Source organism: Crinia signifera, chromosome 4, assembly GCF_055691185.1.
Source record: "Crinia signifera chromosome 4, ASM5569118v1, whole genome shotgun sequence".
In the NCBI taxonomy this organism is placed as follows: domain Eukaryota; kingdom Metazoa; phylum Chordata; class Amphibia; order Anura; family Myobatrachidae; genus Crinia; species Crinia signifera.
The window spans coordinates 318,555,750-318,580,630 of record NC_139220.1 but is presented as its reverse complement, the minus strand read 5'-3'; the positions used below and the strand labels follow the sequence as shown (position 1 = coordinate 318,580,630).

The window sequence follows — 24,881 nt, the reverse complement described above, 5'->3', positions numbered from 1 at the left end:
GTTAACCTACCAGTAGATTTTTTGGACTCCACACAGTTAAGGCCCATACACACACTGGGCGACTTTGAGCTGAAAGCCACTCAAAACAGCCTGTTTGAGTGGCTTTCAGCTCAAAGCCGCCCAGTGTGTATGCCCCGGCGATGCGGTGAGCGCTGCTACGCGCTCCTGCAACGTCGCCAGGAAAGCCGTTGATCTGCTGGTTATACCAGCGGATGAGCGGCGTTGAGGACGGCTTTGCATAGCTCTGCATTATGCAAAGTCGTCCTCCCCCCTCCGTCGGCACCGGGCAGGGGGAAAGCCGCTCAGTGTGTATGCACTGAGCGGCTTTCCCCGCAGCGGTGATTGTCATCATCGCTGTCTATACACGCTGGGCATAGTCGCCCAGTGTGTATGGACCTTTAGAGCCATGGTGGGAGTGGAACCGATGACCTCAGATGTAGCTCATGTAGACATTACTAAGGCTCTTGGCACTGCCCCATCGCAGACTGCTAAATAAACTTGAAAGTTTGGGATTAGATACTAAAATGGTTGAATGGATAAGATCTTGGTTGTAGGATAGAAAACAGAGAGATGTAGTAAATTGATGTAGAAATGTAGTGAATGGAGTGCACAGGAGTGACGTGTTACCAGTGGGGTACCCCAGGCATCTGTACTTGGACTTAAGTTACTCATTGGTGACAGTGCAGATGGTATTAAAAGGAAAGTTTGCAGATGATACAAAGGTAGGTAGATACAACAGGGTAGATACACCAGGAGGGGTAAATCAAATGGCTGATAATCCAGGTAGATTAACCAGGTATAATAAATCCAGGTAGAAATGGCCAACAGCCTGGCAACTACAGTTTATTGCCAAAAATTTAAAATCATGCACTCAGGTCTCAACAATATAAAGGCTAAATAAAGTATTAATGGCATAATGTGAGTGAGCATTACGGTATGCATGGCACAATGTGTAATGGGGCTTACAGTTTATGTGGCATAATATGAAATGGGCATTACGGTTTGTAGGGCAATTTGATGTGTGGCATAATCTGGTGTGTTGCATAATGTGTGTGGGGCATTACTATAAAAACATAACCTTGCTCCAGGCACCATGACCAGTATGGTGTCACATGTGACAATGTCGTCATCCTTGTCTACAGGACGGTTATCACCAAATGTATGTAACATGAGAAGTTTCTCAGCAACAATATGGAGCATGGCAATGTGCATTCTTCTTAAAATGATTTGTTCGGTGGATCAGAGATGCACACTGGACGTCCCAGCAATTGAGGGGTTAACTATTCCTGGAGACATCATGATTGGAGTCTTGTTACCTATTTTCATTAATAAAGGTTACCCAAAAAATCTGTTCACGGAGAGACCTCCCAGAATTAACTGCACACAGTGAGTATGGATATGCTGTGTATAACTGCACACAGTGAGTACGGCTATGCTGTGTATAACTGCACACAGTGAGTATGGCTATGCTGTGTATAACTGCACGCAGTGAGTATGGCTATGCTGTGTATAACTGCACACAGTGAGTATGGCTATGCTGTGTATAACTGCACACAGTGAGTATGGCTATGCTGTGTATAACTGCACGCAGTGAGTATGGCTATGCTGTGTATAACTGCACGCAGTGAGTATGGCTATGCTGTGTATAACTGCACACAGTGAGTATGGCTATGCTGTGTATAACTGCACACAGTGAGTATGGCTATGCTGTGTATAACTGCACACTGTGAGTATGGATATGCTGTGTATAACTGCACGCAGTGAGTACGGCTATGCTGTGTATAACTGCACGCAGTTAGTATGGCTCCCCCCACTACTGAGGACATGATATGTAACAGCACTACTGAGGACATGATATGTAACAGCACTACTGGGGACATGATATGCAACTGTCAGCCTGTGTCGCACTGGGACAACGCAACAGAAGCTGTTAGCTGCTTCGGAGACAGCCGGTTGTCCCCGGTATCAGTGCAGGGGTAGCCGGCTCTGCAGCAGAAGGGAGACCAGCGCTGGATCCTGGATCGGTGAGTATGTGGTTGTAAAAGTGAGGTGTGTGTGTGTGTGTGTGTATGTAATAAAGTTTTACTTTTCTGTGTGTGTGGTTTCTTTTAACATTCTTTTTACAGGTGGACTACAAGTCCCAGCGGGCCCATTAATGCCCCGCATGCTGGGACTTGTGGTTCTCCAAGTCCCAGCCTGCGGGGGAGGTCTGCTGGGACTTGTAGTTCTCCTGTATAAAGCAATGTTAGGATTGAAAGATTTTACACCATCAGGCCGGCGTCCACTGGCCAGGGACGCCGGTGACAGCCCCGGGCATCAGCCCTGGACGGGTGAAGCCTTGGGGGGGGGACCCCTTTATTGGGGGGGTCCCCACTCCTCCAGGTACCCCGTCCAAGGCTGACCAGCCACGGTGCTCATGGTACGGCCGGGGGACCTTATGTAAAAAGTGTCCCCCGGCTGTGGCATGACACTGCGGGCTGTTGGAGCCCGGTGCTGGTTTCAAAATACGGGGGACCCCCAGATTTTTTGTCCCCCGTATTTTTGGAACCAGGACCGGTCCAAGAGTCCGGGCTGGTTTCAGAAATACGGGGGACCCCTACACTTTTTGTCCCCCGTATTTTTGGAACCAGGTCCGGCTCAATGAGCCCGGGGCTGGTTATGCTCAGGAGGGGGGACCTCATGCAATTTTTTTTTTTTTTTTTAATACAAACCCAAAATCGCACATAAGCTCAAATTCGCACATTTTCATGCCGAAAATTCGCCCATTATCGCACTCAATCGCACTTTTTACCCTCTAATGCGCATCCCATTAAATATGCGAATTATGACTAAAAAATGCGATTTCTGAAAGTGCGAAGAGCGGCGATGTGGAGTGCGAAAAATATATGTGCTTTTCTCTCAGCCCATAGAATGTCACCCCTTGTTTCTATATAGTCACACTTTTCATACTGTACCTTGTTCTCTGTAATTAACTCAATTTTCTTCCACTATCGTTTATTTATGTCTGTCTTGAAGATTCAGGTTGAATTCCTACCTACAACTTCTAGCCATAATGTTTGCCGTGGAAGAGATCAACATGGATCCCAATGTTCTCGGTAACATGACGCTAGGGCTGCAGGTGTATAAGACATGTAATCTGCCTCATTTTGAGATACAAGGAGCTTTAAATTTGTTATCCGAGACCAGCACGGCCATCCCCAACTACCGGTGCCGTGGGCGATCTGCCTTCAGTGCGGTTATAGGATCTTCCTTTTCTGCAAACTCAATTTTGGTGGCAAATATATTGGGAGTCTTCAGATATCCTCAGGTAAGAAGATTTGATGTTTCATGTACTGTAGGTATGCCGTCACTATGTTGTCTTTTAATGTATCAGAGTTTGTATATTCTCCCGGTACTTGCGTGGGTTTCCTCTGGGTACTCCGGTTTCCTCCCACAATCCAAAAATATACTGGTAGATTAATTGGCTCCCAACAAAAATTAACCCTAGAATGTCTGTGTGTGCGTGTACATGTGGTAGGGAATATAGATTGTAAGCTCCACTGGGGCAGGGATTGATGTGAGTGTTCAAATATTCTCTGTACAGAGCTGCGGAATATGTGTGCGCTATATAAATAACTGATCATAAATAATAACATCTCAACTTTGAAATGTTGACAGCAAAAGGTCACTGCTGGAGAAGGCCACGGGGTTAAAATATTTACATCATTAATGTTATCACCTGCAATCTTCGGACATAGACAAATATCAACTTTAGAATTTCTGCAATGTCGTAACTTCAGATTTAGGATTAGAGTTCCCATGAAGATTAGTGTTAGTGTTACCATTATGAATAAAGTTGTTATTAAGGCTGGCAATTAGAGTTTCTATTAGGGTGAGAGTTAGAGTTACCATAAGGATTAGATTTTCTAAGGCTACCGTTAAAGTTTCCATTAGGATTAGACTTATTTATTATTTATTACCAGTTTCTTATATAGCGCTCACATATTCCGCAGCGCTGTACAGAGGATATTCGAACATTCACATCAGTCCCTGCCCCAGTGGAGCTTACAATCTATATTCCCTACCACATGTACACGCACACACAGACATTCTAGGGTTAATTTTTGTTGGAAGCCATTTAACCTATCTGTATATTTTTGGATTGTGGGAGGAAACCGGAGTACCCGGAGTAAACCCATGCAAGCATGGGGAGAATATACAAACTCCACACAGTAAGAGTCATGGTGGGGATTGAACCTATGACCTCAGTGCTGTGAGGCAGTAATGCTAACCACTACACCGTCCGTACTGCCCCGACTTGCTATTAAGGCGAGCGTTAGAGTTACCATTAGGATAGCGTTGACATTAGCCTCTTATGAAATTCTCTCTCTCAAAAATACTATAAAGAATCTGATTGGTTGCTATGGGCAAAATCCGCTCTTCACTTTTTGGAGCTATAGTAAGTTATGCGGCATACACCACCTCAGTTAGCGCTGGATGTCAACACAGGTGACGCCAATCATATATAAAGAGGGAAGTTCAGATAGAGAGTATTGTGTCCCTCCTGGAGTGGGTCCTGATTGGAGGTGTGCACAATCTGATATACAGCACGCCCCCCTTCCCTCCATCTTAAAGGGTTGCGGTCACTGGGTCTACAAGCATTTGTTCGATAGTCATTAGGTCAACCACTGTCAGTCAATGCATGAAATAGGTCAACATGCAATATATTGACAGGGTCATTGGGTTGACACAAGCATTTGGTCGGCGTGAAAGTTGTCAACATGAGTTTTTCATGTTTTTATCAAAAAAAGTGTTTTTTCATACTTTACTATAGAAGTGGGCATAGAGCGAGAATATAACATGCGAGGGAATGCCGTACACTTATACGGTGTCCACGTTGACTTAGACACCAAAAAACCATGAAAAACTCTGCTTTTGTTGACCTAATGACCATGTTGACCTAATGCATGTGTCGTCCTAGTGACTGTTGACCTATAGTGGTCAACCTAATGACTGTCAGTCTAAGTTTTGTTGAGCCTTTGACCCATTCCCATTTGAAGTGACCTGGGGCCTTTATCCAGCCCTGGAACGGTTACAATGTAGAAGATCTATTTAGGGCTTGCAGTTGGCTAGGGATTAGCCCAGGGCTGGGCAACACCGGCCCTCCAGATGTTAGTGAACTACACATCCCAGGATGCTTTGCATTAGTTTTGCTATGTGGCCATGCTGAAACTGATGCAAGGCATGCTGGGATGTGTAGTTCACTAACATCTGGAGGGCCAGTGTTGCCCAGCCCTGGATTAGCCTATCAGGGAGAATATGGGCTGATTCTTTGCTGGTGTCTTTAAGGGTAATTGGAATATCATTATTCCTCTTGTCAGTTTGGAAGCCCACCAACCAATGTTCCCTCTAATTTTACGAAGGCTTTGTGCAGAAAAAGATATTGGCTGTGCAACTTTGGAAGGAAATGTACATTTTTGTGCGTCACATAACGTATACAGGCCTACGTTTCGAGTTCTGTTGAGTTAATAAAGCAATTTGAATGTTTACAGACTTCACACACCACACATATAGACTATAGCAGTGATTTTCAACCTTATTAAACTCGTGGCACACTAAAACAAGATTTTAACCTTTGTGCGCTCAGTTGTAATGTCTGTGCGCGGGCTCGGCGAGTTGTGTGCGCGCGCACACGCGCACAGCTTAGAGGGAACACTGCCACCAACTCACCCAAACAATTCTTCGCTCTATACAATTCGGTTCACTCATTTCAATTGGCTAGTTTAATTTGAATTCAGTAGCCGGGGAGGAACTACCAGCTAGCGCCACATGTGGCAAAAGTGGTCAATGTGGGGCACTTACCTTTTTAAAGGACAAGGGGTGTGCCATAGTAAAGGGTGGTGACATCTTCTCAACGCGGATTATGACTACATTCAGATATCGCAATGTTCCAGTCAGGGCTTTCAATTGCCACCATTTAAAAGATCTAGTTCACTGTAGCATCTTCCTTTTCATCCATTTATGAATAGGGTGATTCCAATGAATAAGTATTATGTCCTTTTTCTAATGCAGTTGTGTCCATGTCATTTTTCTTAGTTGATAAGCTAGCTTAAATTGTTATCATCATACAATCTTAATAAATTAATAGACACCTTACTTTTAGCCCCTGGTTTTATCAAAATGTTCCTACCACTTATAACAAAGGGGTTTATTGAGTGTTATTTTGTAAGATTAAGTGGTAGATAGATGAGATTAGGGCCTCGTTTATGAATCAGAAGGAACCTTGTGGAAGGAATCATAAACATGAAAAGAAATTCTAATTAAAATAAAGAGCCGGGGAGCTGCGAGTTGCTTTGAAGTTAAGCAAATGTATGAAAACATCAAAATAGATGAAGAAGGGCCAAAAATCGCAAGATTTGGCAGCTCAATTCCAAATTGATTTATTAAAATGAACATTAAAAAAGGAGAACAACTCTCTAAAGCACAGGTCTTCAACCTGTGGCCCTCCAGATGTTGTGGAACTACATGTCCCAGCATGCCCTGACAGTTTTGGCATTCTCTTCTAGGAAAGAATGTGGCAATGCATGTTGGGACATGTAGTTTTACAACATCTGGAGGGCCACAGGTTGAAGACCCATGCTCTAAAGGGTTTGTTGGGATTGGTACCATGGACAAATAGTGTTAAAGGCAGTGGCGCAAGTAGAAATTATTTCTTAGTGGTACTAAAAGTGGACATGGCCATGTGTCATGAGGGGGCGTGGTCATATGAAACTAGACTAGACGGATTACATGACAATAGGGGAATGGCCACATTATGCCACACACCGTAATGAATCTTACACATTATACCGCATGCCCTAATGCCCATTACACATTATGCCCCACACTGTAATGCCCATTAAACATGACACCTCACACTGTGATGCCCATTACATATACTGCCACATAAGTGCCACTTACCCACATGCTCATTGCTAGGAGTTTCTCTTTCTCAATGCCAGGGGCTTCATGTTCGATACCAATGGGTTTCATGCTCATTACTGTGGGGGACCACATGCCTGTTGCTATGGGGGATTACATGCTCATTGCCAATGGGGTTTCATGCTCATTGCCACAGGGGATTACATGCTCTTCCAAGGGTGGTTAATGCTCGTTGCCATGGGGGGAGTGAGGCTCATGGTGACAACTAAGAGCTCGGCAGAATGGAAGTGATGTAACAGCTGGGCCGAGAGCGGTAGGCTGCCCGGTTGTCCTCTGAGCAGGTCCACGGCTATTTGAAATAACACACCGGGTCCTCAGTACAATAACATTAATTTATATATACAGACACAAACACATGTATATATTAGTTTTCTATATAGTGTATTGGATAGAATAAAACACAAAACACTGTGCACTCTATGGAATTGTGTTACATAACGTAAAACTCATGGCATAGGATAATACGTTATATATGAGAGTATAGTACACTATAAATATCAGGATTTGCACTGAATAATATACAGCTTGCATAGACTGACACATTGAATTGTATAGAGCGCTATATATTTGGTAGCGTGTGATTGATTGCATAATGCATTCTAGGGAGTAGTACTGTGTGTGGGCAGTAATACAGCTGCAGCAGCACAGCACAGGGCGAGGTTCCTATGCACATGGCCGGTCACCCGTGCACTGCCCACTGACCCAACAAGTCACCAATCCCCCCAGTGCCAGCACTAGCATATATATGAAATATTGCACCGGGTCACCAGCCAATAGGAGCTGCTCATGACTGGCTGTGGACCTGGCGCGATATCTCAAATAGCCGTGGACCTCCTCAGAAGACAGCTAGGCAGCCCACCGCTCTCTTCCCGGCTGTCACATTGCTTCGTTCTGCCAGGTGAGCCGGCAAACACAGCAGACTGCAATGTCGGGGGAATTGGTACGGCGTACTTGCAATATATTTTTTAAAAGGTACGCCCTGCCATGCTGTACCCCTTAATTGCACTACATGTTAAAGGGGAACATAAATAAGGGAACCCAGACTTCTTTCATAAACTGGTTTATTGATGACATGCCATCTGATTCTTGGGTACCCAGCTCACCAACTTAATTTGCTTGCTAATTGCTGTAAGGTTTTAAATATATTAAGTCTTTTATGAATTATAAGAAGTGTAAATTAGGAAAAAGTTAAAGTAGGCACAAAAAATTTGGATTAACACATATGTTTTCTTGTTCTAGATCAGTGCATACTCAGCTATCTCCCTTTTAAGCAATCGAATAATGTTCCCTTCATTCTTCAGGACTATTCCCAGTGATAAGGGACAGTCCCCAGGACTGGCTAGCCTCATTTTGCACTTTGGTTGGACCTGGGTCGGTCTGTTGGCTGTGGACAATGATTATGGCCTACAGGGGATTCAGCCGGTCAAGGAAGAGATCATAAAGGCTGGAGCATGCGTGGCCTTCACGGAATATATCCGTTTATCTCAACCAGACCGCAACGCCCCCCACATAGTCAATGTCATCAAAGAGTCATCGGTAAAGGTCATCGTTATCTTCTCTACCGACATTGACTTGGTTCCTATCATGAGTGAGATGTTGAAACAGAAAATCAAAGGGAAAAATTTTGTTGGCAATGCTGGTTGGTCAATGTCTAGTTTGTTCTCAGCTCCTTCTTTTTCTCAGATTGTTTCAGGGTCCATAGGTTTGTTTATTAACAATAAAGGTATTCCAGGATTCGACGAGTACCTCAACAAGGTCCGTCCTACTCTGCTAGAGTCGTGGGTGAACTTATATTGGGAGAACATTTTCAACTGTAAGTTCCGTTATCAGAACAACATTACTGGCCCTTTAGCAGCCAGATTGGAGGAGTGCTCAGGAGCTGAGACTATAGACAGTGTGAAGAACAGTTTAAATTATATCACCAACTTACAATTTTCCCATGGTTTCTATGCTGCGGTAAATGTGGTGTCCAAAGCATTGGCGGACATGAAGAACTGCACATCAAGGGGAGGAATGTTATCTTATACAAGCGGTCAATATAATTTGAATTTAAATCCATGGCAGGTAAAGTAGTTTACCAGTGATCCTTTGCAATAATGTATTGAAAGCTACATAGCTCCTCCCAAAACTTAAGAAGTTACTTTAGGTAGATTACACTAAAATATAACCATTACCTTTGGTGGAATTAATCTATAATCTGATAGATACAGCAGTGGCGTAACTTAAAATTTTTCTCCCCCAAGCCAAAAAAGTCTCTAGCGCCCCGCCCCCCCCCCCCCCCCAACATTAATTATCCATTTTCTTTCCTGCATGCTCATTGCCAGGGGTTTCTTGCTCATTGCCAAGGGTTACATGCATCATGCATCTAACTTGTAACTACTGACTTGAGTAAATCATATCTATAGGATTCTCTTAGTAGTCAAAAATGTATGCAGTTTTGATTTAAATTTACAAACAGTAAACTACTGCTGTAACCACCCCACCGGCAATGAGTTCCAGAATTTGACTGCTCTAATGGTGAAGAATCCTTTTTTTTTTTTTCAAAAATATTGTTATTGAACCTCAATAAAGAAAGATAATAATACAATACATCCAACAACGGATGATGACATGCAAGTAAAGATAAGGTTCAAGAACCATTTTCAACTTTTTCCTCAATAAATTCACTATAAAAATAAGGTAGAGAGCCATCCCTCAATATAATCAAGAAAATATAAAAAGCTTCATCTATGTTTTTTGGTAAATGAGAATTTAATCAGTATAGTGATCAAAATAAATAAAATAATAATAAAGCAAAAAAGGAAAAACAGCTTGGTCCTACACTAACATGGTAGATGACCAAGTGATAAATCAAAGTACCTGCCCAACGGTTAACCCAGGCCGCCGACCCATCCACGGAGAGTTCCAGTCAGCATGCGGATATTGAGGATTTAAGGAAGACTCAAAGTACGGAATGAGGGGAGAGGTGGGGGGGAGAGAGTGGATAATGAAGTGTAGATAAAAGAACAAATAAATGTTTGGGAGCTTGATCATAGGGTGATAGGTGGGGCATTCTGTAGAAGTTGAAGGTAATACCATGATGTATTCTGAAAGCAGCAATTGGATTGTCTGTTTGGTGAAGAATCCTCTTCTTAATTCAGTACGGAATTTATTTTCCTTGAGCCTGAGTACATACCCACGTGGCCAAAGTATAGGCCTGTTAGTGACCAATCATCTCCCAGTTCCATATGATGCCCAATCCTGTATTTGAACATACTAATCATATCACCTCTCAGCCTCCGTTTCTCCAGTGAAAACATATTAACCTATCTTTGTATTCTAGTGATTCCAGACCTTTTACTAGCTTAGTCGCCCTTCTCTGTACCTGTTCCAATTCATTTGTCATTTTTAAGGTGCGGTGCCCAGAACTGAACACGATACTCCAAGTGTGGTCTCACCAATGCCTTGTAAAGCGGCACTATCACATTGGCATCCCTTAAATCCATACCCCGTTTAATTCATGCCAGTGTCCGGTTTGCTTTTGCTGCTGCACTTGAGCAGTGTGCACTATTACCCAATTTCTAATCTATGATGACCCCTAAGTCCTTCTCTACAGCAGAATTCCCTATAACAACTCCATTTAGCCTATAAGTAGCTTGTTCATTTTTGTTCCAATAATGAATTACTTTACATATTATGTGCACCTCATGTCACCTGTCTGTTCCACCTCCCTCTAGACTGTAAGCTCCTTGGAGCAGGGACCTCTTCCCTCCTGTTCTCACAGCCCTCTTCTTGCATTTTATTACTCACCTACAATCTATATATGCATCTCTTGTCACTTGCTTTTTGTATCTTGTCACTTGTGTTCATTTATCTTTATAAATGACCAATTTCTCTTGGTAGGAAGCGGACAACTCCTCTGCTTGCCTTCATCTTCAGTTACTGTTATGTTTAGTTCTGTGTACCATGTATTGTTGTAAAGTGTGATATATGTACGGCGTAACAAACCACTTGTGGCATCTTCTAAATCAAATGGAATAATAATAATCCTCCCTTCCTATTGCTTTAACTCAGGAGTTATAGTGGGAGGGAACAGGGTGGAACCAAGTTCTACCACCTATAATGGTAGGGTAGGGGAACTCAGTTCCATCTCCATAACAGCCTGGTCTTCCATATGTACACCCCTATTCATAGGCGAATCTAGAATTATGGTAATGGGTGGTCCCAGATCTAGACACAACAGCAGGGGGACCTTTGCACGGCCTAGCTGCGCGACAAAAAGGGGGCGTGGTCTCATGCGAAGGAGGCATGGCATGACAAAAGGGGGTGTGGTATTACACTTTAGACCATACACAGTAATGCCCATTACACATTTTAGCAAACTCCGTAATACCGATTACACATAAAACCATACACCGTAATGCCAATTACACATAAGGCCACACACCATAATGCCCATTACACATTGTGCCACACATCATGATGCCCATTACATACTATATAACAAACCATAGTGCCCAATACATATTTGCCACATAAGTGCTCATTGCTAGGGGGTTCTTGCTTGATGGCACCATAGTACCCATTACACATCACATGATGCCGCACACCATAGTACCCATTACACATGATGCCGCACACCATAGTACCCATTACACATGATGCCGCACACCATAGTACCCATTACACATGATGCCGCACACCATAGTACCCATTACACATGATGCTGCACACATAATGTCCCTTACACATGATGCTGCACACATAATGTCCCTTACACATGATGCTGCACACCGTAATGCCCCTTACACTTTACACATTAAGCCACACATTATGCGTAATGCCCCCACATACCACTACTTGTAGCGTCCCTTAAGCAATGCCCCCAAAAGTGCCACTTACTGTAAATTTTTATATGAGCCTTCGCTGCTGCTGCTGCAGGGAGAGATGGAGAGTGGTGCAGCTGCTTCTATGGGGAGAGGTGCAGAGCGCAGCGCAGAGCATGCTCAGACTCCCCTCCTGGTGTCCCCTCTAGCCAAGTGGACATTTGAAATATTGTGCACGCTGTTGTTGTGCGTGATGTCGCGGGAGCACGCCGGGTGCCAGCACCACATGATTAAAGGGGGGGCGGGCTGAGGAGAAAGCGGAGAATTGGAGCGGAAGCTGCAGGGGTGACAGTCATTGACAGCTGGGCAGAGAGCAGGGGGCTGCCCGGCTGTATTCAGAGCACTGCAGTTCACGGCTGTTTGAAATAATACCCCTTTCACAACAGAAAATGCAGGGATTTACCCAAGAATATGGTCCCAGGATCATTTTCTGGTGTGAGGGGGAGAGACAACCACCTACCCCCCTTTCACCAACCAGCTATATCTTCGGAACCAACTGACCCATTTACATGAGACCAGTATAATATTGAAGAACTTTTGAGTTGGCTTCAAATGATTTTGGTCCCGTGAAACTGGGCTGTTTGGTTCCTGAGAAATCTGCCCTCAAAGAACATAAACAGTCATGAAATTACATTTACGAAATAAAAAAACGGTTTAACCTCAATATACCTGGAACCAATTAACCCATATGGATCCAGCCTGGTATCAGATTGAAGGCCCAGCGATTTGGGTTCGACTGAGATCAACCTTGAGCTTCAGTGATGACGAAGGGGGAACTGGCAGCCGTTGAACTGGGTGGGGGTCGGAATTAGCAGGTCCCCTGTTATCCTATAGGGAAAACGTTCCAGCTTTGCCTGGGCAGTATCTCCGGTTCCCAGGGGGCTAGAGAAACAAGGCTGGGCTCGTTGGAAAGCCCCATCCTTCAGCTACAAAATGGTGGTGCACCCCCCGGACCACCCCCTAGATTCGCCTATGCCCCTATTTCAATCTTAGGGCTGTACAAGCAGGACCAGGCTTTCTTTCATTTGCATTTCTACTTTTCAGGTCAGTACTGAGCAGAGCTGCTTGTGTGCTCCTTTGCTCCCCTTGCCATTTTTGTTGCCTTTTAGCCTCACTTTGTTTTGTCTGACCTTCGCTGATGATTATTAGGTTTCTTTTTTCCTCCATTGGTCTAGGTTTAATTTTGATGTGCTGTGTGTATGGGTGGTTTATGTTCTCAGGGCTATTCAGCTTGATGCTGTCTTAAGATGTAGCCAGTTTTCTGAAGGGTTTTTTCGGCTTGGACCATTAGGGAATAGAGTACAATGTAGTGCTCTGCGCCTAAGTGTATGGGACAGAGTAGGAAGGGAGAGTAAATACATGCTAGTAGGGGCCAAATGAGATACAATGGGGCCACAACACCCACCTTAATACACTTAATACAAGAACCTTGGAAAGAACTCCTTAAAGAGAGCGCTGTTCTTTCAAATAAAAAATAACAACAATTTTTAAGTATTAAATTCACAATGATTTTATTTCTAATCCTAGCATGATTCTAAGAAAAAATCCTGATAAATACATACATTGATACATCATATTATTACATATATAAAATGAAAATGTTTAAAAAAAGACAATTCAATTCATTTAAGAGCAAATTAAAAAGTGAATTAGTAAATTCATAGGGCACTTATTAATATACATATGGCGGATTTATATCGCACTCATCAATGAAAAAATTCCTGATGGTCTAGATTTCACTTTGAGACTTTTGAGGCTATATGGTAAGAGGCATGTATTGTTAAAAAAGAAGGTCTCCTCTAGGCATTAAAGTTCTCCTGGGGATCTAATTCTTGTACAGGACAGTCATATAGAAGCGGTTGGAAACAGATCTATACTGTGTATCAGGGTGGAGATAACAAGTTATCACAAGGGGGTGCAATGAATGGGTTGTCTGGCCAAGCTGCTATGTACTAAAAACGGGTTGTCATACCCGTATGCAAAAACAAAACAAAGAGGGGACGTACACTGTGCTCATAAAAGAAATTCCTACTTAAAAAATGTAAATAGGTGCCAATATTTTTCTAATCATAAAAACAATTTATGGTACACATTATAAAAATCTGTAAAAAATAATGCACAAAAACAACAATAAAATATGAATAAATGCTTATGTCAATATAAGAGGGAATTGCAATAATAGGTCAGTCTATATGGTGCCGTATTTCTCTTTGGAGACAAAGGTGAGATCCGTTCCTAGAATGCCTCCGGTAGTGCCCTTTTGTGGATCCAACAATATAAAGGGTTTTTGGTGAACCAACAATTTGCTTTGTATCGGTCAGTCCTTTTGTTGGTATGGGTGACGTTTCGAAGGTGGGGCTGTACTCACCAGTCCACTCGATTTGGACTGCACTGTAGTGCAGTCCAAATCAATGCCATTGGACTGCATCTCGTTTTTTAGATGCCACCACCGCCATCTTTGATTCTGGAAAATTTTCCCTTTTGTCCAATTCAGAAGAAAACCATATCTTGGAGAAGGCTAGTTAAACTGGCACACTTCATCTTCACGCGCACACCTGAGATTCACATAATTACATTAGACAATTTGCATTATTCACACTGAGGTTGTTCAAATTCTGTCCAAAAAGCGAACAAGCAAAGAGACAAATTCATTAGTAGAACCATATAGAAGGCTGTTCGATGTAAAATAAGATAAAAAGATTAAGAATTTTGTTTAGTTACAAATGAATTAAACCAAAACCCAAAACAGGAGTAGAAAAAAGGTGTTCTGGGGCCATCTGAGGCCACTTTCATTGAAAAAAAACACATATATTAAATTTAAAAAAAAATTTCACCCAAATACTTTAATTAAATTTGAATTGCATAAATTAACCAAAAATGGATTTGGGCATAATGGCATTTTAAGATTCCTTCCACAGATAGAGATTGTTACACAAATATTTTCAAAATGTATTCAGATTAAAATGAATAAATCATTAAATACATATCTCCATTCTAGCTCCTGCACTATATCAGGAATGTGAGGGTTACACTGAGCAGCGGGAGTGACATTCACTTTGATGCTAACGGAGGTCTCCCTGCCGTCTACGACATTGTGAACTGGCAGCTGACCCAAGAAGGGACTATACAACAGGTCGTGGTCGGCAGTTATGACACTGTCACATCTTCCGGACATTATCTCAACATCAATGCAAGTCGGTTGCTGTGGTCACTGGGAGAAAGAGAGGTGAGATCTTGTATAGATGTCATCAGATTGTCATCTTATGCTCTATAACAGTGAATGTAAAGACAAATGTAAAACTCATTAGCAATACAAAGTAAGACGTGTTCTGCTACAGCACCTGGCTCTCATTTAACAGCCGTTTTCTAAGGACATCATCCGGTACCTGCAATATCTTTTGCGTTCCCTTTATTTCAATTGTAAAGGCAGTCCTCATTCATATCAGTGGGGATGCTACACTGCTAAATGTACGAAGCTCCAAAAATGCTTAGCTTTCAGACCCTACCTCCCGATTACTTATGCCTTCTTTACATGACATTAGCCATTTGATGACTTTAGCCATTGTCTCGCAGGTTCTATTCTCCCTCTATGGGGGTCGTGGACGAGAGAGAATAGCACCAGAAAGTCATGATTCCGACTGTGGGGATTTTATCAATTGTGATTCTGATGTTGGCCATCCGGTACCCACATTTCACTGCTGATTTCCTATTCCTCTTGGTGATAAGCCTTTAGTTTTACTAGTGATTAAGTGCAGAACATAAAACCTCTATACTCAGAGCCGGTGTAGGCAAAACTACACCCTAGACCAGCGGTTCCCAAACTGTGGGACCTGACCCCAAAGTGGGTCCCGACCTTCTCAGCATGGGGTCGCGACTCCATGTTGCTGACTATCAGGCTGATGACTTTTCTAATCTCAGTCATTGATTCAAGGAGTCTGAAACATCTGTTGAGTTGTCTGTTATTTTAGACTCCGCACATCACTTTGTGCCTCCACAATGCTTCCATGTATGTGCTGTCTACTGCCTACACATGTGATGTGATGACCTTATACAGTAACTCGCTGGGGTCCTGTAATTATTTTTATTGTCTGATGGGGTCCCAGAGCAAAATAGTTTGAGAAACCCTGCCCTAGACCCTCAAGTAAAAAATGTGGAGGCTGCATCTTAGAAATCCCACATACACAACTTGCATTAAGTACAATAAGGATGTCTTCCTCATAGACCTAATGGTAGAACCAGCCCTGTCTATAGTTTGCCTCATGTGTATATCAATGCACACTATGATGCCAGCAAGTTTCTTAACCCTACTTGTATACCAAACCTTAACTATGCCTTTGCAGCATAAACTCCCTCCCCCACTCCCCTTCCAGACTATCCTTTCCCCTAGTGCATAACCCTAACCACAGTACTTACCATCACGATCTGTCGGGATTTTATCCGTCATGACTCCGCGACGAGCCTAGGATACAGAAGGGCTCTGCGCTCTGCAGGCTGCACTGTGCAGTGAGTGCTCCGAACCCCGAGTCCCGGGAGAAGATGCTGCTGCGCCGCCAACACCACCGCTGGTAAGTAATTGGGGGGGTGCCGGCGCTCGAGGGGGGGGTTTGCCGGCGCGTGCAAGGGGGGGGTGCCACTGGGGGCCCAGGCTGAAGGTCAGTCCCAGGCCCCAACATTACTAGTGGCGGCCCTGCAAAATCGTAACCGCATCCCATGGTCAGACACAGGATGCAAAGCCCATAACCTGTAACTAACAGCAATCGAACTGAGAGGATCAAGACTGGACTCATGTCTGCATCATGGATGGGAAAACAGTTGAAGTTGAGCAGCTACTTCTGCTGTCCTACTCAGAGCACCGGCCAATGGGAAACACCTCCATAATGCTGAACCATTTAGGACAATGCAGTTGCAATCTTGACTGTGCTACGGAGCCCTTAAATCCTGACTGCCTTCTCAGAATCGGGATCCCAACTGCCCACCTACCATATGTATCCTCATAATAAACAGTATGACTAATGAAAAACAAATCAGACACAGTGTAGTATGGTGTAAAGGCATTAAAACAGATTCAGCTATCTGAACACATTGCTTAGTATTCCCAATATTGATAAAATATACATAAAAATGGAATCAGTTACAGTCACACAATTTGTAACTTTCCTGACCAAATGCTTATTAATATAGGTTCAAGCAGCACACAAGAAGCACATTGAGGGGTGGATGTATGAAGCAGGGATAAGGGAGGAGAAGTGATAAAGTTCCTGGTACTTTATCAAAGGCCAATCAGTTCCTGACTGTCCTTTTTTAAACCCACCTGTAACTTAACAGTCGGAAGCTGATTGGCCGGTGATAAAGTACCAGGCACGTTATCACTTCTCCTCCCTTATCACTGCTTCATACATCTACCTGACAGAGGTTTTTTTTTATTATTTCCAGTTACTAGTTTTTTTTATATATTATCGCTGACTTCATTAATCATGCAATGTAAGTGAACTGGTACAATTTATGTTTTATTTATTAATACTTATTTTGAGAGATTATTTGTAATACTTCATTTAATTTGTCTGCATTTAAGTTCTGCTTGCCTGTATTAACCGATACACAAATAAATTGTCCTGCGGAAAATATACTAACATCCCAAGATACAGGTGATCCCGGGTACAAATGGATACGATCGGGATCAGCCAAATTCCGGTGAAAATACAAATCGTGTACAGGGCAAATTTACTAATCTGCCTTATTCACCCAAATCATATTTTCCGATGTCTTATCCATTCATATTGGTATTTGGTGGCCATATTCACAGCCACCAAATATGTACGAAGCGGCAGCATTTAATGGATCAGTCAGTTCAGTGCAATGCTGCCCTGTGTAAAAAGAATAAAATAATAAATACATTTTAAAAATTGCGTAGGGACCCGCTCCGCCCGCCCCGAGCGCCCCCCTTCTCGGGTATAACCAGCCCGGTACTTGTGTAGTATCACGGCGCCCGGCTACACTACATTTTCAGCGTAGGCTAAGCTACGTTGTCAGCATAGCCCAACGGCGCCTAGTGTAGTCAGTGTAGTGACTACGCGGCAGCCCTGCGTAGTCAGCGTAGTGTCCCCGTCAGGCATCTAGTCACCATACTGTCCCCAGGAGCTGCTACTCTGTCCCCAGTGTCCCTGGCAAGCATAGTGAGCGTCTCTCATACAGCGCCGGCGCCCGTATGATCCCCTCTCTGCTGGCAGACGCCGGCAGAGAGGGGATCATGTGGGCGCCAGAGTTGTATGAGAGGCACGCCATCTGTCTTAGATGCAGGAGCGTCTGAGACGCTTGAGCGTCTCAGTAAGTATTGCGGCATCGTGCGGTAGCGCGTGCGTCTCCTGGACAATAAAGGAGGCATTTGCCAGTGCTCCATCTTACTTACTGGCAAATGTCTACATTTGAAACCACCACTATCCACTCCAGCCCAAAGCTGAAGCGTGGCGAGCGGACATGTTACGCGTCCTCCCGACCTTTTCATACCACACTATCCACGTCAGTGTGGAGTTGACTTTTTAAAGTGTGGCGAGCACAGCGAGCCACCAAGCCTGAAGCGTGGCGAGCGCAAAGAGCCCATGACCATGCCCCTTTGTTAATGGTCACGCCTTCTTTCTGAATGTGTACCGATTTCTTATCTTCAAATGTTGGAGGGTATGAATATGGACTCCTCCCCCAAACTGGAGGATTGGCCAGTGACATCAGACAACAGCTCCTCCACCAGCCAATCAGCAGCAGGCTCCATTGGCTCTTCACAGCTCCATAGGCATCTCATGTTAAAGTTTCACCTGGGTGTCTGTGGTCATTTCCCATCATGATGGGAGGCTTGCTGAAACTTGTATTTCCACAGCTTAAACTTAATAGTTATTAATAGTTTCTTGATCTATTTCTACACAATTCTGGCTATCAGCCCAGTGCCCACTGCCCACGGGCACCGGGGACAGCTCTGGGCTTCAGCCCGGGCAGGGGGTGCCCTGGTTAGGGGGGACCCCTTTATTGGGGGGGTACCCACTCCCCTGGGGTCCCTGCCCAGGCTGACCAGTCAGAGATTAATGCTTTAGCCAGGGGAACTTGTATTGAAAGTTTCTCCAAGTTGTGGCATTACCCTGCTGGCTGTTTGGGCCCGGTGCTGGAAGTCAAAATATGGGGGACCCCTAGTCATTTTGTCCCCCATATTTTGGGGACCAGGACTGACCGTGAGCCTGATGCTGGTTTTAGAAATACGGGGGGCCCCCAACTTCTTTGCCAGCCGTATTTTTACAACCAGGCTTAATGAGCAGGAGGCTGGTAATTGCTGGGCGGGGGAACCCCACTCCGTTTCTTTTCTTTTTTTCTGTTTTTACACTTAGAAGCCTGCGTGGATTTGACTGATCGGTGCAGGCTTCAGCCAAATATACCTGGAAAATGAGGAGTATTTCCCAGGCGTATTTTGGGGTGAATTACCGGTCGTCTGTTATATACTGCCTGGTAGTAAGTTTGGAATCGCCATTCGAACAAATGGTGAATTCCATTCATATTCTTTCAATGGTGTATGCCTTCGTATTCCCAAATAAGAACCCAAAAACGCCTAGAAAAAGAATACAAACAGCCGTATACGGCCTTTATAATTCGGAAATACAAATTTACAGCTGTATACAGATACGAATGTCTACGAATATGGGCATTTGTAGCCATTCATAGTATAGTAAATTCCCCCCTATATGTTTCATCCCCATGTATGGCAGTATGACGATGCCCTTGTGGTGGCTTATAAATAATATTAATAATAATAACAACAACAATGATAATAATGATTATTATTACTAGGTAGCCTGTGTGAAAGTTTAGCATATTTCAAATGGTACTTAAGTTATTGATTTTGGTTAAGTATGAAGGAAGAAGTAGCTGAGTGGGCTCTGTTTTCGGTGTTGGGGGGCAGTGACTGCACACAGGGCTGGCGCCACCACTAGGCAGCTTTAGGCAATTGCCTAACTGAAGGGCCACTGAAAGGCAGCATGAAGTGAGATCATCCTCACACCAGCACGCCCTGACTCACCCACCTCCCCTGCGTGGCGTGTGCTGGAGCCTGTCAACAGCTCCCACATTACCCCCATCCCAGTGGAGCTGGTGCAGGTGCAGCAACACCCCCCTCCCCCAACCAGGCGCTGGAGCAGGTGAGAGGCGGGTCTGCCGCACCCCCACCCACCGTGGAGCAGGTGAACTGTGCCGGCATCCAACGCACCGTGCAGCGCTGGAGCAGATGAACGGAGCACACACACACCTGTGGAGCAATTGAGCGGCTGGGCGACTGCCCGCACTGTGAATCAGTGGACTGGGCGCTGGAGCAGGTGGGTGGCGGGTCAGCCACACACCCCCTCCCAGGTGAGCGGCACCCGCATTCCCCCCCCTCATTTTGCCTGGGGTGGTGAAATGGCTTGCACTGGCACTGACTGCACAGCGGTCTGGTAGCAGCAATAACAGTAATATACCAGTGCCGCTCATCTTATTAGCGCCTGGAATCCCCCATGTTTTTCATACACTGATAGGATACAGTGCAGTGGAAAAGTTGAGCGTGTAAACAAGATATTTTGTTTACTTTGTAAATAACCAATACAATGTGCAATTGTAAATGATCATTTTGTCAGAAGGGAATGTAATCTTTCAAATGGTACCTCATTTATACATTTTGGTTAAGTATGAAGGGAGAAAAAGAAACCATCACGAAAAATCACCCTTTAGAAATAATATACAGATTATGATTATTATTATTATTATTTTAACCATTAAGTCCTATCCCCAGACCCCTCGCTCGGTCTGCAGTGAGAGCTGTCCCCCAGGTACCAGGACGGCCGCTATAAGAGGACAACCTGTCTGCTGCTTTGAATGCGTCCCCTGTCTACAAGGAGAAATATCTAACCAGACGGGTGAGTGATGGTCCTGCTGATACACTGCCGTTCATAAGTTTGGGGTCACTCACACAATTTTGTGTTTTAAATGAAAACTGGCTTTTGTTTATCAACTAAGTTGAATAAAACCGAAGACATTGGATAGGTTAGAAATAATGATTTTCATTGAAAATAATAATTTTGGCCTTTAAACTTTGCTTTCCACAAAGAATGCTCCTTTTGCATCAATTACAGCATTGCAGACCTTTGGCATTATAGCTGGTAATTTGTTGAGGTCATCTGAAGAAATTTCCTCGCTTCCTGAAGCTCCTCCCACAAGTTGGATTGGCTTGATGAGCACTGCTCAGACAACAGCTCAATTCGGTTGAGATCTGGTCAGAGCCGGCCTTAGCCTAAATGACGCCCTAGGCAAGATTTTGGCTCGTGCCCCCTAGCACCGCTACTAGTTCCACCTCTGACCCTGCTCCCCTTTCCCAGCACCATAAACCCTCATCATAGCAGTCATCATTTTGGTGCTCCTACCCGCAATATTTTAAATAGAAACAGTGCACACATTCGGTGTGCAGCCCAAACAGGGGTGTGTTCTTGCTGGGATGGGGCATGGCCACACAATAGTACCCCCAATTCAAATTATGCCACACAGTAGTGTAACTTTATTCACATTATATCATGCGATGGTGTCCCTTATTCACGTTACATCACACAGTAGTACCACTTTACCTTAAATACATTACTCCTCACATTATTCACATTATACCCTTAAAAAAAAATCCTGAGAAAATATTGTATTTTAAGCACCTCCATCTCCACACTGCAACCCAGCACAAAGCAGTGTGTGCTGGGCAGAGGAGAAGAGCTGCAGCTGCTGCTGTCACTTAAGGGGAGGGGGCCCGGGGCCCCCACAGAGCCCTTCCATCAGACTTTGGCCTGGGTCATTTGTACCCCTTACCCCTTTCTCTCGGCACCCCTGATAATACCACATAGTAATGCCCCTTACACATGACACACATTATTAATGTCCTTATAACCATAATGCCCCTTACACATTATGCCAACCTTTATTAATGCCCTTCATACACATAATGTCACACATAATGCCCCTTACACATATGTTGCACATTATTAATGCCCTTATACACATGACAAACATAATGCCCCTTACACATATGTTGCACATTATTAATGCCCTTATACACATGACACACATACTGTAATGCCTGTTACACATATGTCGCACATTACTAATGCATTTATACATGACACACATAATGCCCCTTACACATATGCCGAACACTATTGCACAACCAACCCACCCGCAGACAGCACTCGCACAGCCGCTAACACTGTGACCTCTGCCTCTGCTTGGATACATCTTGCCTCAATAGGCCATGCGGCTCCTGGCCAGTTCTGCTAATGTTGGGTGCCTTTTTTGCTGAAAATTCATCTTATTTGCATGCTGCATATCATTTTAATCAGCAGAAGCTGCTGGTGCCCCTAGGCATTCCAAATGCCCTAGGCATTTGCCTAGTTTGCCTATGCCTAGGGCAGGCTCTGGATCTGCTGACTGCACTGGTTACTCCATTACAGACAGAATACCAGCTGCCTGCTTCTTCCCTAAATAGATCTTGCATAATTTGGAGGTGTGTTTTGGGTCATTGTCCTGTTGGAGAAGGAAATTGGCTCCAATCAAATGCTGTCCACGGGGTATGGCATGGCGTTGCAAAATGGAATGATAGCATTCCTTATTCAAACTCCCTTTACCTTGCACAAATCTTCCACTTGACCAGCACTAAAGCAGCCCCAGACTGCCACATTACCTCCACCATGCTGGACAGATGGCATCAGGCACTCTTCCAGCACCTTCTCACTTGTTCTGCATATCACAAATGTTCTTCTGTGTGATCCAAACACCTCAAACTTTAATTTGTCTGTCCATATCACTTTTTATCCAATCTTTCACTGTCCATTGTCTGTGTTCTTTTGACCAAATTAATCTTTTCCTTTTATTTGCCAGTCTCAGATATGTATTTTTCTTTGCCACTCTGCCAAGACCAGCATCCCAGAATCACCTGTAGACGTTGACACTGGCGTTTTGCAAGTACCATTTAATAATATGCCAATTTTGGACCTGTGAGGTGTCTATTTCTCAAACTAGAGACTACTAGTTTGAGAAATCTTAGTCAATTGTGCACCGCTGCCTCCCACTTCTCTCTCAACTCTGGTTAGAGCCTGCTTGTGCTGTTCTCTGAAGGGAGTAGTACACACCGTTGTAGGAAATGTTCAGTGTTTTGGCAATTTCTCGCATTGAATAGCATTCATTTAAAAGAATTAGCTGTCAAGTTTAACATGAAAGTTCTGATTTTCTGACCAATCAAACCCACAAATGTGGTGCTCCAGATACTCAACTAGCTCAATGGAAGGTCAGTTTTATAACTTCTCTAATGAGCAGACCCATTTTCAGGTTTTCAATGGTTTTCTAATCATCCATTAGTCTTCTAACATGATTAGCAAACACAGTGTACCATTAGAACATTAGTGATGGTTGCTAGAAATAGGCCTCTATATACTTATGTAGATTTTCCATTAAAAACCAGACATTTGCAGCTAGTATAGTCATTAGCCCTATTAACAATGTATAGTGTGTATTTCTGAATAATTAAATGCTATCTTCATTGGAAAAAAAACAGTGGCTTTCTTTCAAAGATAAGGACATTTCTAAGTGACCCAAAGCTATTGAATGATAGTGTATGTCCTGAGATATTACAGACATTAGAATTACTGTAATCATTTTGTTGTTCTGGTAGATCTTATGATGTTTTTATTTAAAAAAAATAGACATGGAGAATGGATATAAAAGTAAAAATCAATTGTCCATTGACAAGGTGAACAAGTAAAAAGTCTAGCATAAATACACAAAAATCCCACAGTATTTTAATGTATAATAACTCTCTTGGGTTGGTTTACCTACAAAACTTATAAATAAAAATGAAATAACTTAGTTATTCTATCTCTTAGATACCATTGATTGCTTGAAATGTCCATGGGACCGGTGGCCTAATCTCCAGAAAACCGAATGTCTAGAGAAGCCAGTAGAGTTCCTGAGCTATGAAGATCCATTAGGAACAGCACTGGCAGCGACAAGCATACTGTCCTCGGCCATTCCATTTTTAGTCTTAAGCCTGTTTATCTACTATAAGGACACACCAATAGTTAAAGCCAACAATTACTCTCTAAGTTGCCTTCTGCTGGTGTCCCTGTTCTTGTGTTTCCTCTGCTCTTTAGTTTTCATTGGTTATCCCCAACATGAGACCTGTCTGCTACGCCAAGCTGCATTTGGCCTGGTATTTTCACTTTGCATATCTTGTATTTTGGCAAAAACTATCATGGTGGTCCTTGCTTTCATGGCCACCAGACCCGGCAGTAGGCTGAGGAGATGGACCACACCTCAGGTGTCCTACATGATCAATTTTACTGGTTTCCTCTTACAGTTCATCCTGTGTATCACTTGGCTGTCACTTGCCGCTCCTTTCCCACAGTACAACATTCTATCCAAACCTGGAGTCATTATTGTTGAGTGTAATGAGGGCTCCACCATTGCCTTCTGGACCATGTTGGGTTATCTGTTCCTTCTGGCCACCATTAGCTTCATTGTTGCCTTCCTGGCTCGGAGACTCCCTGACTGCTTCAATGAGGCCCAGTATATTACCTTCAGCATGCTGGCCTTCATCAGTGTCTGGGTCTCCTTTGTCCCGGCCTCCCTCAGTGCTCAGGGCAAATACACCGTGGCCATGGAGATATTTGCCATCTTGGCATCCAGTTGGGCTCTGGTGATCTGCATGTTCCTGCCGAAATGTTTCATCATAGTGTACAGGCCTGACATGAACTCCAGGGAACATCTCATGAGAAGAGACCAAGATCAGTCCAGTAGAAACAAGAATTAGAAAATAATGCATATGTAGATATGCCTTACTACATATTAAGTAGATTTTGTAGAAGAATGTTAACGTTCCTGGGTCAAATACCAATTCAATATATGGACATGGAATTTAAAAAAGTATGAATCTCAAAGTTCAGAAGTTTCTGAAATCCAGACTATATAATTGTAAAAAAATATTGTCAGATAAAATATTACCAATGTAAAACTTTTTAAGAT

General features: G+C 43.6%; 1 protein-coding gene across 1 annotated transcript; it reads left to right on the top strand.

Annotated features, from left to right (window-relative positions):
* The first annotated feature begins 711 nt into the window (after positions 1-711).
* LOC146073363 (extracellular calcium-sensing receptor-like) lies at positions 712-24,669 on the top strand. Its single transcript, XM_083180540.1, has 6 exons — positions 712-722; positions 3,016-3,307; positions 8,200-8,586; positions 14,824-15,051; positions 20,623-20,746; positions 23,744-24,669. Exons 1-6 carry the CDS (start codon positions 712-714, stop codon positions 24,667-24,669), a joined length of 1,968 nt encoding a protein of 655 aa, XP_083036666.1.
* The last annotated feature ends 212 nt before the right edge of the window (positions 24,670-24,881 follow it).

Bases quoted from the DNA above. Each gene is read 5' to 3' on its own strand.
- LOC146073363 (XM_083180540.1), top strand. The intron at 3,308-8,199 runs GTAAGAAGATTT...TTCTTGTTCTAG, and splicing joins GAGTCTTCAGATATCCTCAG to ATCAGTGCATACTCAGCTAT. The intron at 8,587-14,823 runs GTTGGCAATGCT...TCTCCATTCTAG, and splicing joins AAATCAAAGGGAAAAATTTT to CTCCTGCACTATATCAGGAA.